Consider the following 23,960-nt stretch of genomic DNA (forward strand, 5'->3'; position numbering starts at 1 on the left):
AACCACAACTTGAAGAATAACGGTGAAACTGTTCGTCTCCTTCACTTCACCGGCAAGTCAAAAATATCTCCAGATTGAATCTTTCTAGCCAAACTTCGTCGTTTTGTCGTAATCTAAAGCTATAGACCACCGCCCGTCGATAGACGCCATGGAAGAGATTCGCCAGGCTCACCACCATAACTTTTTTTCTCAAACAAGGGTAACTTCAGACAGAAAGTCAATGGGGGGCCAAATTTGGGATTTAAATGAAAGTTGGTGCTTTTTTACGAGACAAAAAAAAGTTCGGGCCAGAATTGTCCCTCGACCTAAAGTTGGTGTTTTTTTATGGGACAAAAAAAAGTTCGGGCCAGAATTGTCCCTCGACCTAAAGTTGGTGCTTTTTTATGGAACAAAAAAAAGTTCGGGCCAGAATTGTCCCTCGACCTAAAGTTGGTGCTTTTTTTTGGAATTAACCCCAATTAAAACCAATGAAATTTGAATATATATATCTCAGCGTACATCTTTTGTTCCAAAGATTAGTGAGTGGGCCACTCATAACAATAGGCTCGGTTAGGGCCTAATTGGGTTTGGGATTAAACTTGGCATATCTAGGACTAGAAACCTCCGTTAGCAACTGTGATTCATGCACAACTCGGCATTCCTTAATGTGATTTCAGCAACTCAGCATTCCCTTGTGTGAGTTCGAGATTTTAAAGGGGCTTTATCTTGTTTTAATTATCTCTTTTGATCATCAAGAGCCTTTGATAGGTTTTAAGTGAATTTGGCCTATTCGGATATTCAATGAGATTGACTTTCGAATGGAAAAAAAAATTTGGACAGCTCTGGATTATAACCATTTAGGGCCTTATTGTTGAGGTTGTCCCACATTGGTTGTAGAAGGGACTGGTGGTCAGTTTATAAGTGTGAGGGAAAGCCTCACCCTTTGAGTTAGCTTTTGGGGTGAGAGAAGCCTAAGACCACCCAACACTATTATCAAAGCTCATGTTGCCAACAAGTCTAGACCCAATAGTCATACGGGAGAGTTACGGGTTGTTGCGTCTTTGACATAGGCCCGATGTGTGAGGGGGAAATTGTTGAAGTTGTCCCACATCGGTTGTGGAAGAAGCTGGTGGTCAGTTTATAAGTGTGAGGAAAAACCTCACCCTTTGAGCTAACTTTTGGGGTAAGAGAGGTCAAAGACCACCCAACACTGGTATGAGAGCTCAGGTTGCCAACAAGTCTAGACCCAATAGTCACACGGGAGAGTTACGGGCTGTTGCATCTTCGACCCAGGCCCGATGTGTGATAGGGAGATTGTTAAGGTTGTCCCACATTAGTTGTAGAAGGGGTTGGTGGTCAGTTTATAAATATGAGGAAAACCCTCACCCTTTGAGCTAGCTTTAGGAGTGAGAGAGGCTCAAGACCACCCAACACTTATCTAGATTGTGATTAACTGAATTCATGTGAACCTATAAGCCCTAAACACTTGCGATTACTTGAATCGTTAGAGGTATCGACTTGAACAACTCTCTTTAATTTGATTTATATGAGTTAAGATTTCCTCGTTGATTATACATTGGGTTTTTAAATAAATTTAAATTCCCTAACGTTTATTTGCAAGAACTCTATAGGCGACCGCGGCATAAGGTAGGGGCCCGAGATAATGTTCTTGAAGGGGCGATACCCATTGAACTTTCATGCAGGGTGATCCCCTATGTGAGCCCGGTCTCTTGTGCAGTGTGCACAACCGTATCATGTGGACTATCGACTCGTCACATGGGTATCACTAGACGCTCTGTAATGGTGTTACTTTTTGTGGGTCTAATTCTTGACGAAGTACTTATGTGGACTTACTACACCTCCGAGTTAGTAAAGTTATGAACTTGTGATTGTGAACTTTGATCTGTGAATCTTTTGAAAAGTGAGCATGGATATCCACGTAATCGAAACTAAGAAATTGACTCTCTCAAACTATCAACTGTTCATTGAAAGTTTGTAACTCTCATTTGGTCGTTAGTTTCTATTTTGAGCCAACATGTTATTGATCTTTGAGGCATCGGATTTCTTGGTTTACTAATAAAGAACTATCCCTTCAAGGATCTTTTAGATATATGTTAGTCTTAACTTCAACTCGGCTTAATATTAGGAGGGATTCCCAATCCCTAAGGGGCATGATTAATTTACTGAAGGCATAAACCATTTCAAGTTGATGATTCTGAGGTTACTGGAGTCTCAAACTATACTAGGTTAAGAAGAGCAAAAGACTAAAGTCAAACCTATAAACTATAAGCTATTAAAGCATATAAAAACTAGAAGCCCTTAGAAACTAGGAGCTATTAAATGTACACTATACTCAAATTATACTAGTTTAAGAAGAGCAAAAGACTAAAGTCAAACCTATAAACCATAAGCTATTAAAGCGCATAGAAACTAGAAGCACTTAGAAACTAGGAGCTATTAAATATACACTATTACAATGATTGTGGCCATCCCAAAGTGTCTTGATTCAAGCTTCAATGCATGGGAATGACAAAATCTTTATGACAAAGTCAAAGATGAGGCCCTTGACTTATCGATAAGACTCTTCACTTGCTTATCAATGCTAAGCTTATCGATGAGAGTGTTGTCAAGCTCGAATGTGTAGTTAACCTTCTTGTTTGAATGAGGGGAAAAAACCACCAAAAACCCCAAATTTTATCATTTGTGACACATTTACCCCAAACTTTTTTTTGTGACACCAAAAACCCCGAACTTTACTTTTTGTGACACATTTACCCTAATGTATTTAGTCCATGGGCATTTTCGTCTTTTTTGCTTTTTCTTTTTTTTTTCTTTTTTTTTCCTTTTCGGCGAGGGGGCCTCGCCGGGCCGGGTGAGGGCTGCCCATCGCCGGCGCCGAGCGAGGGCGGCCCTCGCCCAGATCCGGCGAGGGCGGCCCTCGCCGGCGTCGGCGAGGTTCGCCATTGCCTGGGCGAGCGAGGCGGCCCTCGCCCGACTCGGGCGAGGTCGACCCTCGCCGGCGTCGGGCGAGGGTCGACCTCGCCTGAGTCGGGCGAGGGCGACCCTCGTTGGCGTCAAGCGAGGGTCGCCCTCGCCCGATCCGGCGAGGGCCGCCTCGCCGGCGCCGGCGAGGGCCGCCTCGCTCGCCCGAGCGAGGCGACCCTCGCCGGCGTCGGCGAGGTCCGCCCTCGCCCGGGCGAGCGAGGCGGCCCTCGCCCGATCTGGCGAGGTCGACCCTCGCCGGCGTCGAGCGAGGGTCGCCCTCGCCGGCGTCGGGAGAGGACCGCCCTCGCTCGCCCGGGCGAGGGCGACCTCGCCGACGCCGGCGAGGGTCGACCTCGCAGATCGGGCGAGGGCCGCCCTCGCCCGGGCGAGCGAGGACCGCCCTCGCCCGACTCGAGCGAGGTCGACCCTCGCCCAGCGGCCTCGCTCGACGCCGGCGTGAGTCGACCTCGCCTAAGACGGGGCGAGGGCCGCCCTCGCTCGCCCAGCGAGGGCGGACTCGCCCTACACCTGAGTGGTCGCTCGCTGGGCGAGCGAGGGCGGCCCTCGCCCGGCTCAGCGAGGTCGACCTCGCCCGACGCGGCGAGGGTCGACCTCGCTCGAGTCGGGCGAGGGCCGCCCTCGCTCGCCTGTGCGAGGGCGAACCTCGCCCGACGCCGGCGAGGGCCGCCCTCGCCGGATCTGGCGAGGGCCGCCCTCGCTCGACGCCGGCGAGGGCCCCTCTCGCCGGAAAGGAAAAAAAAAGAAAAAAAAAGAAAAAGCAAAAAAGACGAAAATGCCCATGGACTAAATACATTGGGTAAATGTGTCACAAAAAGTAAAGTTCGAAGTTTTTGGTGTCACAAAAAAAAGTTCGGGGTAAATGTGTCACAGATGGCAAAGTTTGGGGTTTTTGGTGGTTTTTTCCCTTGAATGAGTTGGTCTTGAATATGGGCTGCATCACTATAAGCCCTAAACACTTGTGATTACTTGAATCATCAGGCGTATCGACTTGAACAACTTTCTTTAATTTAACTTATATGAGTTGAGATTTCCTCGTTGTTTATACATTGGGGAATTTGAGTTTTTAGTTCCCCAATGTTTATGTGCAAGAACTCTATAGACGACCGAGACATGAGGTTGGGGCCCGAGATAATGTTCTTGAAGGGGCAACACCTATTGAACTTTCATGCAGGAATCATAGTCCCCCATGTGAGCCCGGTTTCTTGTGCACAACCGTATTATGTGGACTATCGACTTGTCACATGGGTATCACCAGACGCTCTGCAGCGGTGTTACTTTTTATGGGTCTAATTCTTGGCCAAGTACTTACGGGGGCTTACTACACCTCCGAGTTAGTAAAGTTATGAACTTGTGATTGTGAACTTTGATCGGTGAATCTTTTGAAAAGTGAGCATGGATATCCACATAATTGAAACTAAGAAATTGACGATCTCATACTTTCAACTGTTCATTGAAAGTTTGTAACTCTCATTTGGTCATTGGTTTCTATATTGAACTAACATGTTCTTGATCTTTGAGGCATCGGATTTCTTTGTATACTAATAAAGAACTATCCCTTCAAGGATCTTTTAGATATATGTTGGGGATTAGATACAATAATATTGAATTTTGACTTCAACTCGGCTTAATATTAGGAGGGATTCCCAATCCCTAAGGGGTAATGATTAATTTACTGAATGAATCATTCACACTATCGTTTCTTTTGGCATAAACCATTTCAAGTTGATGATTCTTAGGTGGCAATTACCGGAGTCTCAAACTATACTGGGTTACGAGATTCTTATGGATATTATTATAGTGGCTTGTCTTTCCAATTGGAAGCGGAAATCGAAGTTGAAACAATGGGCGGAGTTCAAATAGATTTTGAGTCCTATTAGGCTCAAGTGGATCTTTCGTAGATTCTTCTTTGGGACATAAAGCTTTTGGTAGTTGCTTATTTAATTTTTCTCTTAATGTTTGACATGTTTGCTACTACCAAGGATTTCTCTGAGTAAAGTTGTTAGGGGTTGTTTTGACTGGGATATGATTTACAAATCATTTCTATTCCATTCCTTATTTTTGTTGGAAAAATTACCAAAAAAGTCATAAATTTATTGCAATTGTGTCAATTTAATCATAAGCCTTTTTTTATTTTATAAATCAGTCCTAAACTTTTTTCATTTTGGTCAACTAAGTACATCCAGCCAATTTTGGCTAGCCGGGAATAACGTGGACACCGGCCGGCCTCGCCCGTCGCTGGCGAGGCCATGGCCACCTTCGCCCGTGTCACCAAGGCCTCGCTACACTTGCAGCTGGCAAGGTTGCCTCGCACGCAACCCCCAAGCCGCCTCGCAGGTAGCCCCTAGGCCTAGCGAGGTTGGCCTTGCTCGCGACCGCGCCTTGCAATTTGGGCGTGAGCCTTGAGGGCCGCGTACGAGGCGGCCTCGCCATTGCCTTGCTGGTTGCAGGCGAAGTTGGCCTTGCCTGCGGCAGGCAAGGCCATAGCAAGGCTAGCCTCGCCCAATTCGCTGGCCACTTTGGGGGAACAAAAAAAAAAAAGAAATGAAGGAAGAAAAGAAAAATGAAAAAGAAAACGAATAAATAAATAAATAACTTGAAATAAAATATTATTTGAAATTGTCCACGTCCGTGTCCGTTGGTATTCACGTCAGCGATGGCCGGCTAAAATTGGCCGGATAGACTGAATTGATACAAATACAAAAAGTTTATGACTGAATTGGCAAAAAAGGTTGAGAATCAAATTGACATAATTGTAATAGGTTTATGACTTTTTTTGGTAATTTTCCCTATTTTTGTCTTCTGCTGTAATTTCTTAGGATATTCCATTATGAAAAAAAAAAGTTAGCCTCATGTTTGCTTAAGAATAGATGGTCTTTACAAATTTAATCGCATCGAATTTTGAGTGCATCACATTACAAGGTCTATGTGTTACCCGAGCTTTATATCGATATAGACACACACAGCAATTGCACCTGGAAGATTGCTTGCTATGTTTAAACATTTACTTATACTTGCTTCCCTGGGTTTGGTGTAGCAAATTTCGGATTCGGGTCGTTCCACTTTATGTTTTGTGGTGTTTCGGGTTATGTTTTGGTAGGCGTGATGAGTTATGTTCGGAAAAGAAAATGGCAAAATTGTGAATGGGTGCATGAGGGTGCAAATTTGCATTAAAAAATAGAGGTAGGTATGCCAGTGAAGTAAAAATTCAGATACGTTTTTCTAGGGAAAAGCCTCAAAAAAGCCATAAACATTTTGCATTGGTGCCAATTTAGTCCTAAATCTTTTTTTTGTGCCAATTCAGTTCTAAACCTTTTGAATTTGTGCCAATTTAGTCATAAACCTTTTTTTGATGACAATTCAGTCTTAAACCTTTTGTATTGGTGCCAATTCAGTCCTAAACATTTTGTTTTTATACCATTTTAGTCATTCCGGCCAATTTTGGCGAGATTTTGTTGACGTGGATGTCGATCGGCCACCGGCGTTGACGTGGACAACTTTAATAATATTTTAATATTTTCTAAATTTTTATTTATTTATTTCTTTTTCTCTTTTTTTTCCTCCCCTCCCTCCTTCCTCTGACCGGTCGCCGGTTCAGAGGCCGGCCAGGTCGCCTCGCCGGCCACTGGCGAGGCTCGCCCTCGCCGGATGGCCGCGAGGGCGGCCTCGCGCTGGGTGGGCGAGGCTCGAGCCTCCCCAGTAGCTGGGGCGAGGCCCAACCTCGCCAGATTCGGCGAGGTCGGGCCTCGCCTGACGAGGCCTCTGGCCAGTCGTCAGTCCGGCAACTGGCCGGAGAAAGGAGGGAGGGGAGGGGAAAAAATAGAAATAAATAAAAATTCAAAAAAATATTAAAATATTATTAAAAGTTTTTCATGTTAGTGCCGGTGACTGACCGCCGGCCGGCCGGCGTCTACGTCAGCAAAATCCGGCCAAAATTGACCCGAAGTACTTAATTGGCACAAAGACAAAAGATTTAGGACTGAATTGACACTACTGCAAAAAGTTTAAGATTGAATTGATACCAAAAAAAGGTTTATGATTAAATTGGCACCAATGCCAAATATTTAGGACTAAATTGGCACCAAAAAAAGGTTTATGACTAAATTGACATAAATACTAAAGGTTTATGACTTCTTTGACACTTTTCCCCGTTTTTCTATTTTCTTCATCGGTACATATGGACCAACTTGCCGGTATGTGACATAGAAGGTGCACGATATTTATGAATCTAAATGGTCTGTGCAGTATGATCATCTTTCTGAGGCATTCTTCCCGTCAAGTTGCTCTCTTGGAGGTGGACATCACTTTTCTGATGACGCCCACTCCTCCTTGCTGTCTTCTGATCTGCATTACTTTTGTTAGAGACGGCTCCTCGCTGTCTTCTGATCTGCATTACTTTTGTTGAAGACGTCTCCTTGCTGTCTTCTGATCTGCATTAGTTTCATATATCCTTGATTCTCCATATTTCTTTTAAGGGTTAATACAACGAAAAACCCTAAACCGGTGCACCTGTGATAATTTTATTTCAAACTAATTTTTTGACCACAAAAAACCCCAAATTGGTACGCCTGTGATAAATTTACCTTTAGTTTGTTTCCGTTAAATTTTATTGTCAAATTGCTTTGTTAACTGACACGCGACAGTTGACTGATGTGCCAATTTTATGTTTTACTATCCGTTTGTCATAGGTGTACTAGTTTGTGATTTTTTGTGATATTAATCTAATTTAATGGAAACTAACGGAGGGTAAATTTGTCACAAATGTACCAGTTTGGGGTTTTTAGTGATTAAAATATTAATTTAGGATAAATTTGTCATAGTTGTACTAGTTTAGAGTTTTTTGTGATCAAAAAATTAGTTTGGGGTAAGTACCAATTTAGGATTTTTCATGGTATTAACCCTTCTTTTAATTATTCTTGTCTCACGATTTTGCATGCATATATCTCTCTTACTGTGAACATGCCCTATTGATTGTGCATGCATCTTGTAAAATCTATAAATACCCCCAACTCTAAAAAGTATCATCTCAAACCTAGCTAAAATAAAAGCATTGGCAAAGACCCCTTTCATCGCGTTCCCATCTCCAGCCTGCAACTGCAACTACATTTGGGAAGCCTTCAATGTGATTGCGGGCACCTGCTCGATAATGCCATTGGCAATGAGATCGCGATGAACCCTCTCGATCTTGGAGAGTTCAGGCGTCAAGGACACATGGTCATCGACTTCCTAGCTGATTACTACAAGAACAATGAGAAATACCCAGTTCTAAGCCAAGTTGAGCCCGGGTATCTTTCCAAATGCCTCCCGAGTTCTGCCCCACAGCATGAAGAACCCCTGGAGGCCATACTTGACGACGTGCACCGGGACATAGTCCCGGGCTTGACTCATTGGCAGAGCCCGAATTTCTTCGCCTACTTCCAGACCAACACTAGCACTGCAGCAATCCTCGGTGAGATGCTTTGTGCGGGCTTCAGCGTGGCAGGATTTAACTGGGTCTTGTCCCCCGCTGCAACTGAGGTTGAGAGCCTAGTCATGGACTGGCTCAGGAAGAAGCTGGACTTGCCGACGCCATTCCTCTTCTCAGGGAATGGTGGGGGAGTCATTGAAGGGAATACCACCGAGGCCATCATTTGCACTCTCACTGCTGCGAGAGATAGGGTCCTGAGGAGGTCGGGACATGATTCCATTGCAAAGCTTGTTGTCTACGGGTCAGACGAAACGCATTGCTCGTTCCAGAAAGCTGCCCGGGCCGTGGGAATAGACCCGCGGAACATCCGGGCCGTAAAGACGATGAAGTCGACCTTGTTCGGTTTGTCCCTGGACTTGCTAAGGAAGGCAATCCGTTCGGACATCGATGCGGGGCTAATTCCTTTGTACTTATGCGCCTCGGCCGAGACAACTTCAATCACAGCTGTTGACCTGCTATCGCCTTTATGCGAAGTGGAGAGCGAGTTCGGCATGTGGGTTCATGTCGATGCCGCGTACGCAGGATCATCGTGTTTATGCCCAGAGTACAGGAAATTCCTGAATAGGGTCGAGTTTGCAGATTCATTCAGCTTCAATACCCACAAGTAGCTCTTGACCTCTCTAGATTGCTGCTGCCTCTGGGTAAAAGACCCAAATGCCCTCGTCAAGTCCTTATCGACAGTCCCCGAGTACCTCAAGAACGAGGCAACAGAGTCAAAACAAGTTGTTGACTACAAAGATTGGCAACTTTCTCTCAGCAGGAGGTTCAGGGCCTTGAAGTTGTGGCTTGTACTCAGGAGCTATGGCGTGCAGAATCTGAGGAGTCACATAAGGAACGATTGCAGATTGGCCAACCTCTTCGAGGAGCACGTGGAGGAGGATGGTCGATTTGAAGTCGTTTTCCCGAGAAATTTTGCCTTCGTTTGTTTCAGGATTGGTCCGTCGGTAATCGCCGGCATGGCAAATGGCCATGCACTAAAAAGCGAACATGGTGAAGCATGGAAATTAAACGAGGTAAACAAACTCAATGCACAGTTGCTTCGCTCCATTAATGCTTCAGGTCGGGTCTTCGTGACTCATGCCGTGGTCGGAGGAGTTTATGTCTTACGGTTCGCCGGCGGGGCGACTTTGGTGAGAGAGAGGCACGTGATCATGGCTTGGAAGGTGGTGCAAGAACATGCGAATTCTCTCTTAAGCATGTCGGGGTGCAACACTCCTCATGATTGATCCCCTGCAACGCCCAAAATAAGCTGCACAATCCTTTACAAGTGTGTCGCTCAAAACTTTAGGCAACACTTCTCAAGGGATTATGCGGCCGTCGAGAAGTGTGGCCTTTCCAAGATGTCATGGTCGGCAACTAAATGAATAAATTGCTTTGTATTGTTGTTGAGGATGAAAAGTCCAAGAAAATGTAAGTTGGTTAAGATGAGCTTTAAGCTTGTTTGTTGTTGGCAAGTTAGATTGTCACACATAATTATCCAATGAACCGATCTTGATGAGACACCACTATAATATTATTTCATTAAAGCATGCAACTGTGTTAACTACTATCTAAAAAGTTGGACATGCAATATTGATCACTAAAACAGCATGGGTGGCATTTGTCACTTTCTTTCACCACTTTTCATCATTATAATAAGCAACACATGTAACAAATTTTAGTGTGGCATGGTATCGTCCATTGCCAAAAGTTTATGGCCTTCAATCAACTGGAGAAGGAACAACTAAGCACGACTTACCACAATGCCGTTCCTTTTATTTTTATTTTTATCTAGTCTTACAGTTATTAATTTGTATGTAAAAACAGAAAGACACAGGGCACTTAGCATTAACAAATTAATGATTTGAATCTTTTTTCGAAACAATTTTATTCACATGTTCTTCTTTTCTTTTGTTACAGGCTATAAAACAATATTTTTGTCACTTGCCAAAAATCAATCTAGAAATAACGCTTTCAAAAAAATTATGCCCAAAGTCATTATAAAATGCTTCAAACGGAGACATCGACCGTTGATACATTTTTCCTATGCAGAGTTTAGACGTCGTCTTTTTCTTATTACATTTTTTTATATTCTTCCAACATTTAAGTTCAGCTTTATTTATCTTATACGTAATTAGATTATCATATTGCATAAACAAATAAATCAAAAAGTAAAAAAAATCATTTCAATGCGATTAGGTGTTTTCTCCCATTTCATGATAAGATTAGTTTAATTTATATTGCATCTTTGACCATATAGATTAGGAGATTGTCATTTATTAGACTAGTGAACGTTAATTTTTATGTATAGCTCACGGGGTTCATGTCATACCATTATAACAACAAGGCCTTGGATTAACTTGGTCCAATATGGCTTGGGCTATTTATTTATTTTTTGTGTGTGTTTTCTTTATCTATTTTTATTATTGATTGTTTCATTTATTGTTTGAGCTCTTAAGCATGGCAATATATAATTACATGTTTAGGAATAAAGCTAGAAAAAGATTAGATGAAATAACATTCTATTAAAAGAGAAAAGGCACTAGTAGTAGGCATTAAGCAAAACTAAAAATCACCAAACTCAAAATCTTTTGCTTGCATAAGTAAGGTGGGCTCTCACACCTTACTCGGCTCTCGACTGGCCTATAATGTGTTAGTGGCGATTAAAATTTAAACTCGATACATAATGAATGAGAAATCAAGTCGCAGTTGGTAGGGTTGAGGGAGTTTGTGCTAAGTGTAATCGCTGCCTTGCAAGAGGATTACATGGGCTCCCTTAGCACTCTGTTAAACTCTCTCAAAATTCGCCTCAAGAGGGTTGTGACAAGACACCATGAGGAATACCGTACGAGACAGAGGATCCATGGCTTGTTTGAAAAACAAGCCATGTGAGTGCCACCATAGGATTCAGGTACTAACGGTCTAGATAGAATCGGTTTAAATGATTTAAGGATGGCACAATATTTTATTTGTTATCTCTATTAGTAGGTTGTTATCATGAGTTGCGCTCATTAACCAAAATTGAAAGCCCCTAGCTAGGTTGGAGATGATTAATTGGACATACACCCAACCAATGGGAGAATTAAGATCTAAACCTATTGCACTTATGTCAATTCAGTCATAAATATTTTAATTGTACCAATTGAGTCTTAAACTTATTCACGTTTTGCCAATTGAGTCTATTTGGCTAATTTTGGCCAGAAATCGCTAACATGGACATCGACTGTCTTACGTTGCACGGCCTGTGCTGACATGAACATTTTTTAATAATAATTTTTTCAATTTTTTGAATTTTTTTTTCTTTACTCCCTCACCGGCCAAAGGGAGGGTGCGCAACCCCTCGCCTAGATCTAGAGTGGGCTACGATGCCTTCACCGGCCCCGGGCAAAGGCGTCGAGGCTCTCGCCAATCTTCAGCCAAAATTAGCCGGATGAATTCAATTGACAAAACGTAAAAATATTTATTTAGAAAGCCATTAGCAATAGACTTTAGGCCTATTAAAGTCCTTTGGATTCCTATTACAATAATACGAGAACATTAAATTTCATTAAAGATAATCAACTCACAAGCTCACCTCAAACCTCAATCAACAAGTCCATTTGATATTTGTGCAAACAAAGGGAGATTTCGGCCATAATTTGTTCCAATGGGTCCAATGAGGAGAAGCGGTCCAAGATGGAATTTCTAGAAGTTAAAGAATAATGATTGATTCGACTCGGTCAATGAAAGATGTTTGTTTCCTAGTTTAAGCAGATTTCCTAATTTGAATATGTTCTTAGTTTCAGTAAATTTCTTAATTTGAGAAGGTTTTTAGTTTGAGTTGGTTTCCTCAGAGAGGTTGTCTACTTTAATGCTTCCTAGTAAGTCTATAAATAGTAGATGCATTATCAATTGTAAGAATTCAGATTAAGTTGATGATATATGAGGTTATTTATTAGAATTCTCTATTTTATTTTTTTATAAGAAGGAAGGATGAATTAGGTTTTTTAAAGAAGATACTACCCTGATGGGATTCCTACAAATGCTTGAGGCTGCGAAGGGTAAAAAGGTTAAAAAAAAAGATGGTCATATTTGTCCCAACGACAAAGGCGGTGCGTTCTTTGTCCCTCGCGAAAGTTTGGACTATAATTATCTAGATGCCTTTTATTGGGAAAGCCCGTTCTATCAATCAAATCTTGTTTGAATGGTCTCTTCCTTATCACTATCGTATAAACAATCTACATTGCCTATTGTCCCATCGTCATCGATGATGAATTCACCAAGCTATGGCCGATCAACCTCCACGACCCAACTTCAAACTAAGTCTATTTCACGAATTATTATTGTATCTCATGATTATTGTGCTATACAGAGCCCACAAGGTATAAGGCCTAATGGAGGATGCCCAATTTTAAGGGGAAAATGACACAAATGGTCTCTAAATTATGGCTTAATGTGCGACGTGGTCCATGAACTTTTAATTTATTCAATATGATCCCTAAATTTTAACCCAATGTTCAATGTCGTCCCTAAACTTTTAATTTTGTTCTATATGATTAAGTTCAATATGGTCGTTGAACTTGAATTAATGGAAGGACAATATTGAAATTTTTTCATATTGTTCAGAGACTAAATTGAATATGTACTAAAAGTTTATGGACCACATTAAACAAATTAAAAGTTCAAGGATCACATTGCACATTGGACTAAAGTTTAGGGATCACATTGAACAAATTGAAAGTTCAAAGATCACATTGCATATTTGGCTAAAGTTTAGGGACTATTTGTGTTATTCTCTCAATAAACAAGTGGTGGACTACAAAGATTGGCAACTTTCTCGCAGCAGGAGGTTCGGGGCATTGAAGTTGTGGGGTTGTGCTAAGAAGCCATGGAGAACACTACCTGAGAAATCACATAAGGAACCACTGTGGATTGGCAAAGTCTTTCGGGGAGCTCGTGGAGGAAGATGGCCGATTTGAAATTGCTTTCCCAATATATTTCGCAATGATCTGTTTCAGGATTCGTCCTTCTGCAGTAATCCATGACATGACAAATGGTCATGCACTCGAAAATGGACACGGTGAAGTGTGGAAAGCAGAAGAGGTGAACAGGATTGATGCACTGTTGCTTCAAGCTATTAATGCTTCAGGTTGGGCCTTCGTGACTCATGCAGTGGTCGGAGGCGTCTATGCGATGTGTCGGGGGTGCGCTGGCTAGAGAGAGGCACGTAGTCATGGTGTGGAAGGTGCTGCAAGAACATGCAAACTCTGTGCTAGCGTCGGTGAAGCATGCGAAGGTATGAGAAATATTGCTTAGATCCCATTATTCCATTTTGTCTGTGTGATGTTTGCGTCTCTTTTTAGCATTGTAACCTAGTCATTTATCCTTGGCAGGGGAAAATATAATCCACTATCGCTGTTATTAAAGAAATGTTGAGGCATTCTTATGAAAACAAAGATATTTTGAAGACCTAAACAAAACATTTCGGTTCTAAATTTACACCTATTAACTCTAAGACTAAGCAACAACTATGTGAAAGAACAAAACATTTGTAACACCAAATATCAAACAAGAAATAGAAAGAAATATAATCCCCTCAAGTTTCACTAAAAAGAAAAAGTCAGAAGTCTTATGAATGACCAACATAATGAACCTAGAACATATTCAGAGAAAAAATGTTCTAGCCAAATACGATAAGTATCAATTTGATTGGGACAGAAAAGAGCGTGAACAGCTCTGTTGTATATTAACCAATCAAAAACTCAATTATGGAATGTATATTGCCAGGTCAAGCATCATTTCCTCAATATAACCCTGCTGGTACTACAGAAGCTATGTACCGAGTTTATTTCAGATTTGCTGCAGTGTTTCTTTACCACAACTTGTTAAATGAGTAAAAAGGGAGATAAGATAAAGCTAACTGCAACTTGCTTTTTGTGCATCAAATTTAGTTCATCAAGTGAGGATCATATTAGTTTTGTTGAATAGGTAAGACTTGTCCAAATGATGATTCTGAAATTTACCAATACTCCTTACAAGAACAAGCCCCACCCCTAAAATGATGAAATCGACTACGATCCCTCACAACAATCTCCCTATCGTAAATCTTCGAAACCAGTTTGATTGCCAAATGACAATCTGCACATATCCTCAAATTCTTCACAACCCTAATAGGAGTACCTGGTCCAGTGTTGATGAGCATGAATGCCACTGCAATCTTCTCGCTGTGATAAGACAAAGCATTCTCCTTTTCCTCCTCCTCTATATCTGCAAACACGTTTACAGTGTGAGGGACGTAACCTTCCAATTTTAACAACTTTGTGATTTCTGCTAGCTTCAAATATATTGCCTCACTCTGAGGATGAGATTTATCGCCCATAGTAAATTCATGAACGTTATTGCCCAACTCAACAAGGCTATGCCCAGGAGCTTTCCTAACTCCTTCATTTGACATTTCCTTCCTCACTTTTTGCACATCCGACCAACGACGCTCCAAAGCATAAAGGTTTGAGAGCAGCACATAGTCCCCACTATGTTTAGGCTCTAACTGCAAGATTTCGGCTCTTGCAGCCTCTGCCAAAGCCAAATGCCCATGTATTGTGCATGCAGCCAATAAGATCCTCCAAATTACTGCATTGGGTCGCAACTCCATATCCCGTATGAATTTGCGTGCTCGCTCCACCAAACCTGCCCGACCCAATAAATCAACCATGCAACCATAGTGTTCAATCCGAGGCACAATATGGAACTCCTCTTTCATCCGACGGAAGTATTGAAAACCCTTGTCAACCAACCCACAGTGGCTACAAGCATACAAAACTCCGACAAAAGTAATCTCTGTCGGAACCAATCCCTCTCTTTCCACTTCACTGAAAAGCTCAAGTGCTTCTTTACCAAATCCATTAACTGCCAACCCAACAATTAAACATGTCCATGATACCACATTCTTCTCGCACATCTCATTGAACAATCTCTGGGCCTCCCTTATGCTGCCACACTTTGCATAGAGGTCCAAAAGGGTGTTATTAACATGCAAATTCTTAGTCAGACCTACCTTTGTCATATACACATGTATCCTCTGGCCCAATGCCAAAGCCCCAAGCTCAGCACAAGCAGTGATCAAGCCAACCATGGTAAAACCATCCGGCTCAATGAACTCCAGCTCCATATCTCTGAAAAGTGTCAAAGCCTCATTAGGTCTCCCATTTAGCGCAAACCCTTTAATCACAGTATTCCAAGCCACAAGATCTCTTTCAGGCATTAATACAAACAGCCTGTACGCGCTCTCCGAATCACCACACGAAGCATACATATGAACCAAAGTGTTCTGGACATAGATCAACGACTGGAACCCATCTTTTATGCAATGAGAATGTACCTGCTCGCCTTCCTTCACGTCCGTTGACTTAGCAATGGCTTTCAGAAGAAACGGGTAAGTGTGCGTGTCTGGTTGGACACCAGACGCGCGCATCCTGCGGTACAACTGGGTCGCCGGCCTCGGATCCTCGCTCTCAGCGAAGCCTCTGATCATGGTGTTCCAAGCGAAGATACTTGGGCACCGAATTTGATCAAACACCTGGTGGGCATAGCCCATGGGCCCAGAGGCGCACACGATCTTGAGGACGAGGTGCTTCCCGAGGTCTGGGTCGGCGAGCGGAGCACCCTGTCGGACGCAGAACGCGTGTATCTGCTTCACCTCGCGTAGGGAGGGGGCGCGGGACTGAAACAGCGCGATGCATTGGTCCGTGATGGAAGGCTTGGGAGTCTCCGGACACGGCGGCGAGGTGGTCGTCGAGGAACAGTGGGGCCTGGTTGGTGGGTGGGAACGTGCCGCTGGCGATGAAGAGAATGCAGAAGAGAAGAGGCTCGAGGACGAGGGACGCTTAGAGAGCATGAGATCATGCTCGTCGCATCGGCGACGACCGAGCAAGTTGCTACTGTACGCTCTTTAGTTTCTGTCTGAGCTCTCGTCGATGACTTGCCAAAGGCCCGTGGCATGCACGGGATCTTCCGTTTTGTTGCAAGCTCTTTATCATGGGAAATTCTTGCCCGAATGCATGACCGATCCATCACAACCGATGGTTATGTGCAACTCCATATAAGTTTTCACGGCCCATGATTAATAATTAGGGATAGTTATAAAAATGGTCCATGAACTTTGACTTAATGTATAATGTTGTCCATGAACTTTGAATTTGTTCAATATGGTCCCTAAACTATATCGTCTTTAAATTTTTAATTTGTTCAATATGGTCCCTGAATTTTTGGTATATTTTCAATCTAATCTCTTAACTAAATGAAAATGTTCAATGTTGTCTTTGAACTTGAATTAATAGAATTGGACAATATTGACCATTTTCATATAGCTCAAGAACTAGATTGAACATGTACTAAAAGTTCATAGGCCACATCAAACAAATTAACAGTTGAGGGACAATATTGCACATTTGGTTAAAGTTTAGAGAATACGTTGAAAAAATTAAAAGTTTATGAATAATATTGCACATTATGTCAAAGTTCAGGACCATTTGAGACATTTTCCTCGGAGGTTATGACAAAAGCGATTCACTGAATCCAAATATACATTTCTTGTTAAATTTCTCATAAAATAAATGATTGTTATATTTCTGTCATTCCAAAGTTTCCATGACATCTTGAGTGCATTCCAAGATTATTTTAAAATTTATTTTGTAGAACATAAGATGGTAACTCTAGATTTATGTGTAATTTTAAATGAATATCCTATATCTATATATATTAAAGTAAATAGGCGAGCAATATTGTTTGGGTGATGTGGCTTAGTACGCTATTTTTTTCATGTTTTTTTTTTTTATATTTTGGTTGAGAGCTCGTAGGTGAGTTCTTTTTATAGTTTCAGTCTAGTCTTTTCTTTTTGATATGAGAGATAGTGAGTGATTTTTGAAGCTTTTTTCTTTTGTCAATTTCGATCAAAAGTTGATTCTAACAAACATTCTTCAAGACTAATGTATCCTTGAATGTCTTTGCACCCAAATGCTCAAATAATTGGTCGTGATTTGTTTTCAACATAATTTGAAAAACATAATTGTGTGGCACTCTCATTTCTTATTTGGATAAATTCATGTATGACATCTTAGAATTGATTTAATTTAACCAAAAATGACAGTATATACGTGATATATGATTATAATACAAAAAAAATGATTCTTTTAAATCGATGTAAAGTTTTGTCATTCAAAAATAAAAGAAAAACATTTCACGGGAAATTTTATTTTTTGGATAGGAAGTTCGAAATTAAAGGTTTGATAAATCATTCATTATTCTGAAAGAAAAGGAATTACTCCCTTACTACGAGCATCGTGGTCAATCAAGTAACGACCAATTTAATCCTTATCTACGCTTATAGTCAGTGAATCTATTGTAGATTAAAGATGTGGACTCTTCTGGATATATCTAATCTTACCTAGTAAAATATTAGAATTATCTTTGATAATTTGAATGACGGGAGTTCATGAAACGCCATTGCTCTCCAATACTCATATCTTAAAAATCCCTAAAAAAAACAGTTGATAAGGAAAAATTCAATCAATTGTATACCTAATTCTCTCAATTGTGAAATGATACAAGTGATGAAGATGTGTTCAAGTGGTCCAAGCATATCCATTTACAATTGCTTTATTTTGGTTGATTTTCAAATTATTTCAGAGTGATATTGTATTGAGTAAAATAACTAATGCTGAGCTTAACAAGAAAAAACAATATGGTCCTTCATTGTTTATCCATTATATAAACATATATTCACACGTGTTTATATATATATATATATATATCTATATATTACGTGCATTATAGAGATGTTAGAATTTATTATTTTATTTGTTGTCTCTTGCCATGTCCAGTTAGGTTCGGTCTGGTTTTGGGCAGCTCCCGTAAGAACCGGTCTAACTCCTAGTTCCAAAGTTTAGGGAACCGACATTATTTGGTCCGGTTCATGATTCTAAGGTGGAACTACACCAAACCGGTATTGTTCAACACTTTAATTTTTCTCTTTTTTAACAAACACCCCCGAATATGCTATAATAACCCACAAACTATATGAAACTCCCATCAGTCGATGTGGATCTTACAATTGGGCTCTATTTTGTCTTAAAAGATATGTCTTCTTCCTTACCAATCTATTTTGATTTTCTTGTTTCTTTCTATTTTGGTATTTGGCTCGTCATTTATTAGCTATCGAATTTATAAGCTTTTTTGTTCAAATCGGTGATTTTGTCAAACAGTTGGGTGAGAAATGTTAATGTGGCATTCCATCAATGCTAACTAGGCTAAATTTCAACATAGAATAGAAAAGAAGAAATTACAAACCAAAGGATCACCCATCCTGTGGAAAAAATATTCACTAGTATCATACTGCCACGTCATTGTCTTACGTGGTGTATCTGTTCCATTAAAAAAGTAACACATGTCAAGTGACGCGGAAAAAAAATGAAAACTTGGAAGTTTTCATATGCGTGCGCTCTCTTTCTCTTTTCCTTTCCAGCGTCTTCTCCCCCACCCTCTCTCTTTCTTTATTTCAAAATTTCAGGCCTCACGCTTCACACCTCCCTCTCTCCGTCTCGCAAAATCTAAGGATCATCTCTGGATGACCATCGCCGAACGCGCCGCTAGTAAACGACGGAGGCTTGGTGGAGCAGAGTCGGGGTGGGAGGGCTGATGGCACGAGCTTCCCTTTGAAGAAAAGGTCGTCGGAGAGAGAGACAGACGCGAGTCGTGGTTTTAGCCGAATGACCCAGAAGAGAGGTGAAGTCGAACTCCCTGTCGACGTCGTCGCCATCCTTGACGCCTCGGCTGGCCCTTGCCAAGACCCAGACCCAACCTGCTTTACACCTTCAGGGCTGGCTACTTGCCCCTTTAGGACCCGTCGCCCAACTGGAGCAAGTAGCCAGCCGAGCTTCGAAAACGAGCTTCCAAAACAGTTGCGCTGTCACCAACTCATTTCTCACTTTGAAGCAAGAGATTTGATCAGCTGAGAGAGAGAGAGAGAGAGAGAGAGAGAGAGAGAGAGAGAGAGAGAGAGAGAGAGAGAGAGAGAGCTAGGGTCTTCCGCACCTCCTCCTCCTTCGTCGGCCCAAACACAGGTCCCTCTGTCGCCGGACCCCGATAAGCCTGCCTTCTGATCATCCTTCGAATTCCGCCGTTCTCGCGAAAGTGTCTGTCTGGCTGAACACTCCTTGTCAATTTCGAGAGTCGATCGTTCTCTCGAGTCGAGCCCTTCATTTGTAGGGTGGCAAGGTTGATGTTTCTTCATCTTCCTCGCCTGTGTTGATTCCAGTGAAATGCCGGACGGAAGGAAAATGTGATGCGATGTGACGTGACATGATGTGACGTAATAGTGTCAGATTGGGAGAAAATTTGCTCGTGACGGAGCTCTTGAGTGTGTGAAAAACCTAATTTGTTGAGCGCTGAAGCTGCTTGCTTTTAATCCGGTTGGCTAATTCTCACTGCCTTTGGCTTGGTGGTTTTGTGTTGAGTCTTGTGGAACTGTGCTTGTAGACGGGGGATGGGAAAAGTTATTCAAGAAGTCGGCTAAGGTGGCGGTGCATTGGGATTTGCCATTATTCTAACTATGTATTGTTCTGTCAATGCATCGCGAAAGGATTTCAACTAAATTTACACTACCTTGAAGGCTGCTTGATGTAAAAGAAAAAAAAAAGAAATTATGTGAATATACAGATTGTAGATTGTCTCGAAGTGAGGTATTTGTAATAGAAAGTAAATCTTCATCTTGTTTCGATTATCTTTTAAGCAAGCAAGTGGAATTTAATTCATTTTCACTTGTCTGTGTAAAAGCAACTCGTTCCATAATACTTTGGGCCACTAGGAGTCTGCATTTCCATAGATGTATGAAGGTGGAGAAATTATCAATACATAGTAATTATCCATACAGTGGCATTCTTGTGCTTGATTTAGGGAGTACCGAACAATACTGGATGAGGCTGGATGCTGCTAAAGTCATTGCTCAAGTTTTGTTCACAGCTTTTTATATATAGAGTACTATTTAGTGGCATGTCCCTGCTTTTAATTTGCCTCTTGTAGTGATTAGTTTGCGCATTCCGATATGTCATTTGCAGTTATCATGGTGGATATGGTGCAATAGTGGTTTGACTATATGCAATTCTAGAGTAAATCACGACGACAACTGCCTTCATCATACTGATATTATACTAACTCATATATTGTTTGTGGATTTGTATGAACAAATCCTACGACAACCCCTCCTTTTGTAACTCTTACACAAAATCAGTTCTTCTTGGTGAGGCAAAATTCTGTGTTGATCCTATAACACTGGAAAAACAATTGGTGCATCATTTCAAACTTTAGGATGAATAAGTGTACAACGGCATTTCAGGGGGTGTTATTATTAATTCCTTCTGTAGTTGTGTAAAAGTACTGATCTTCTTACTCTTGAATCTAATCCTTTTTTTAGATTTTTTTAATTCCTTAGTTTGACATATGACTTGTTCCGATGAAGTTGGTTTGGGAAGGTCTTCGGCTTGGAGGAGAGCTTGCAGTTGGGAGCTGGAGCAAGTATTCACTCATGCTTTAACTGATATTATAAGAAATTAGCCTTTCTTTGGCAATATCATTTCTAGGCTATTTGTATGACTTTGTGATTGAATTCAACACTTTGTAGATGTGTTTTCTCCCATTTGAAAGACTATTGGGGAAGCAATATAACTTCTATGTTTCTTTACAAAAGATATTTACCTTCGTCGTAGATGTGAAATGCTGAGTACAAGAAACTGAGACAGCACATGTGCTCATGACTGTAAATATTAGTCCTTTATTGCTCAAGACCATGGAATTATATATTTGCCTCTGATACTGTATCAGGGATGTTGCTAAGAAGAAAGTCTTGCTTGGGATACGTGGCGGACATTACGCGACTTGGCATATGTACGTTGTCCAATAAGATGTCTTTTAACTTTTTAATCCTCCTTAATGCTACAAGTCTTTTCGTGTGGTTGATATCCATGAATATGCTACCTGTTCTGATTAGAGATATGTACATAAGAAAGATAAGATCTTTTCAAGTTGGAACATCCCAGTCCTCATTTTTGGAAATGCCAAATCTGCTAGCAGCAGTGTTCTGTGTGTTTTCTTTGGTAATTAATTCAATATCTTGATACAGACTGCTTCATGAAAGTAACGTCTGTGCAAGTTGCTCAATCATCAAGTCGTGGATAGTTTGCTGAAATTTTCTAAATGTTTTGCTAACAAGTCGTTTGGTTCATTGATCTCATATTGATTCCTACCCTGAAATTGGCTTCCGGATCTATGTCCTATTAGGCTCGAGTCAGTCATCTTCGCTTCTCATCATCATGCTTGAAGCTTTACGTCAATTCTTGCTAGCATCATACAAACTAATGACATGTTGGTCATTTCAATTCTTTTTTTTAGCGCAAAAAGAAGGGTCTTTGAGTTTGTCTGATAACTTGCCTGTCACTTTCTTTTTAGGTTAGGTTGCATTATAGTAGTGTGCTTGATATGTTTTTCCACCTTGAAGCATTTTCATGAGCATTTTGTTTCATAACAAAGGCTTGTGTGGTGTACCTTCTTCGCCTGTCCTCTATTTTGTATAAAATGATGGCTTGTCCATTGGTGGTAAACTTGCCATAGCCATATCGTGTCTTGTTGTGTTCCATGTTCTGCTTTTGGTGGTATACATATGCTGCATAAGAAGGGGAGGCATGATTATGACTTTGCACTGCCCTTATCTCTAAGGGTTGGTTTAGATAGAACATTTGCTTGTTCAATTTGCAGTAGGAACATAAATTAAAAGAAATCACCACACCGAATCCTGAGCACAACCAAGTAAGTATTCTTGTCCTATTATATTATTACTCCTTTTTGTCACATTATGTCATTAACACATTTTTTTTCTACAATTTATACACAGCACTCTCGGTGGTAGTCATGGTGTACTAAGAGTACACTACAAGGGTCGACAGGGTGATTTTTATGTCATGGTGTGCTGCTATTTCTTTTTTGGTTTGCAACATCAGACATTTTCTCTTCTCTTCTTTTAAGTTGTAAATGTCTGTTTTGCGGTAGATGTTGATTTGAAGAAGTGGAAGCATATTCCAATCCCCCGTAGCTAAATTGACTTGTTCTCAGGATAAATGGGTATGACTTCATCTTTTTAGAATTAAATTTGTTTCCGCTTTATCTTTCTTCTCTAAATAATTAGATATTTTTTTAAATTGTGGAGGCTCCAAAAGATAATATCATAGTGCATAATGTTGATGAAGAATTTGAATTTAGAATTGGCATGTTGTTTGCTAATGAGGACGAAGCTTATAATACATACTACGCATATGCAATTTGCAAGAGATTTGGAGTGCGAAAAGGACAAAAAGCAAGTAATAGCAAAGGAATATTGCAACGATGCAAATTTGTTTGTAATTGTGAAGGACAGTCTCCACCAATCCCACCTCATGAACAAAGAGATGTTATAGGACAATGAAGAGAACTGGATGTCAAGCTTGCATTAAATTCGTAATTGAAGATGGAGTTTGGGTAGTTTCCAAGTTTGAGGATGTCCATAATCATCCCTTCATTGAAGACAAACAAAAACATCTTATACGATCATATCGACGCATCGCGGATACTAGTAAGGGTATATTGACTTCCATGGCAGGGGCTGGTATAAGGGCTATGAAAGCATATACCTACCTTAGTGGTGAAGCGGGGGGACCGGAAAATGTTGGCTTCACATTACGTGATTGTCAAAATTTCTTACAATCCAAAAGAAGGAACTTGATTAGTGCGGGGGATTGTCAAAGTCTTATTAACCATTTTAATTCCTTACAATCAAATGGAAGCAATTTTTCTTATACATTTCAATTGGATAAGGAAAAGAGACTGACCAATTTCCTTTGGTCCGATGGTGTATCCAAGTTGGACTATGAAAGTTTTGGAGATGTGTTGGTATTTGATACCACTTACCATATAAATAAGTACAATATGATATGTGCACCATTTGTTGGCTTGAATCATCATTGGAAAAATGTGATATTTGGTTGTGCTTTTCTGTCAAATGAAACTATCGGTTCTTTTGTTTGGGCATTTCGATCTTTTTTAGAGGTGATGGGTAATAAAGCACCCAAGACTATTTTCACCGATCAAGATCATGCCATGGCAAATGCTATTAGAACTGTTTTTCCGAATTTTGATCATCGCTCATGTGTATGGCATATTGCGAAAAATGCTATGCATCATATTACACATCTTCTTGGAAAGCCGGGTATTTGTGATAAATATTGGCAAAAGCTTCTATATGATTCTGAATCTGAACTAGAAATGGAGAACATTTGGAAAGCAATGTGTCAGGAGTGGGGCTTGGGTGACAACAAACGGTTGGATAGTTTGTATCAACTGCGTCATAAATGGTGTCCTGCATTTGGCCGTGATTTCTTTTCTGTAGGAATTAGATCTACACAAAGAAGTGATAGCACAAATAGTGTCTTTCAAGATATGGCATGTAAGACCATGACTTTGACTGAATTTGTCA

At 41.0% G+C, this 23,960-nt stretch overlaps 1 protein-coding gene and 1 pseudogene across 1 annotated transcript; one reads left to right on the forward strand and one right to left on the reverse strand.

Moving 5' to 3' along the window:
- Positions 1 to 8,119: 8,119 nt before the first annotated feature.
- Positions 8,120 to 9,872, forward strand: LOC130135946 (tyrosine/DOPA decarboxylase 2-like; annotated as a pseudogene).
- Positions 9,873 to 14,353: 4,481 nt separating this feature from the next.
- LOC115684161 (pentatricopeptide repeat-containing protein At4g21065) lies at positions 14,354 to 16,464 on the reverse strand. Its single transcript, XM_030608860.2, has one exon. It carries the CDS (start codon positions 16,299 to 16,301, stop codon positions 14,427 to 14,429), a length of 1,875 nt encoding a protein of 624 aa, XP_030464720.2. The 5' UTR covers positions 16,302 to 16,464; the 3' UTR covers positions 14,354 to 14,426.
- Between the last annotated feature and the right edge of the window lie 7,496 nt (positions 16,465 to 23,960).

Source organism: Syzygium oleosum, unplaced genomic scaffold (assembly GCF_021117445.2).
Source record: "Syzygium oleosum isolate NSW1041296 unplaced genomic scaffold, Sole_v2.1 Sole_v2.40, whole genome shotgun sequence".
NCBI classification, from domain to species: domain Eukaryota; kingdom Viridiplantae; phylum Streptophyta; class Magnoliopsida; order Myrtales; family Myrtaceae; genus Syzygium; species Syzygium oleosum.

Bases quoted from the DNA above. Each gene is read 5' to 3' on its own strand.
- LOC115684161 (XM_030608860.2), bottom strand. From the start codon at position 16,301: ATGCTCTCTAAGCGTCCCTCGTCCTCGAGCCTCTTCTCTTCTGCATTC.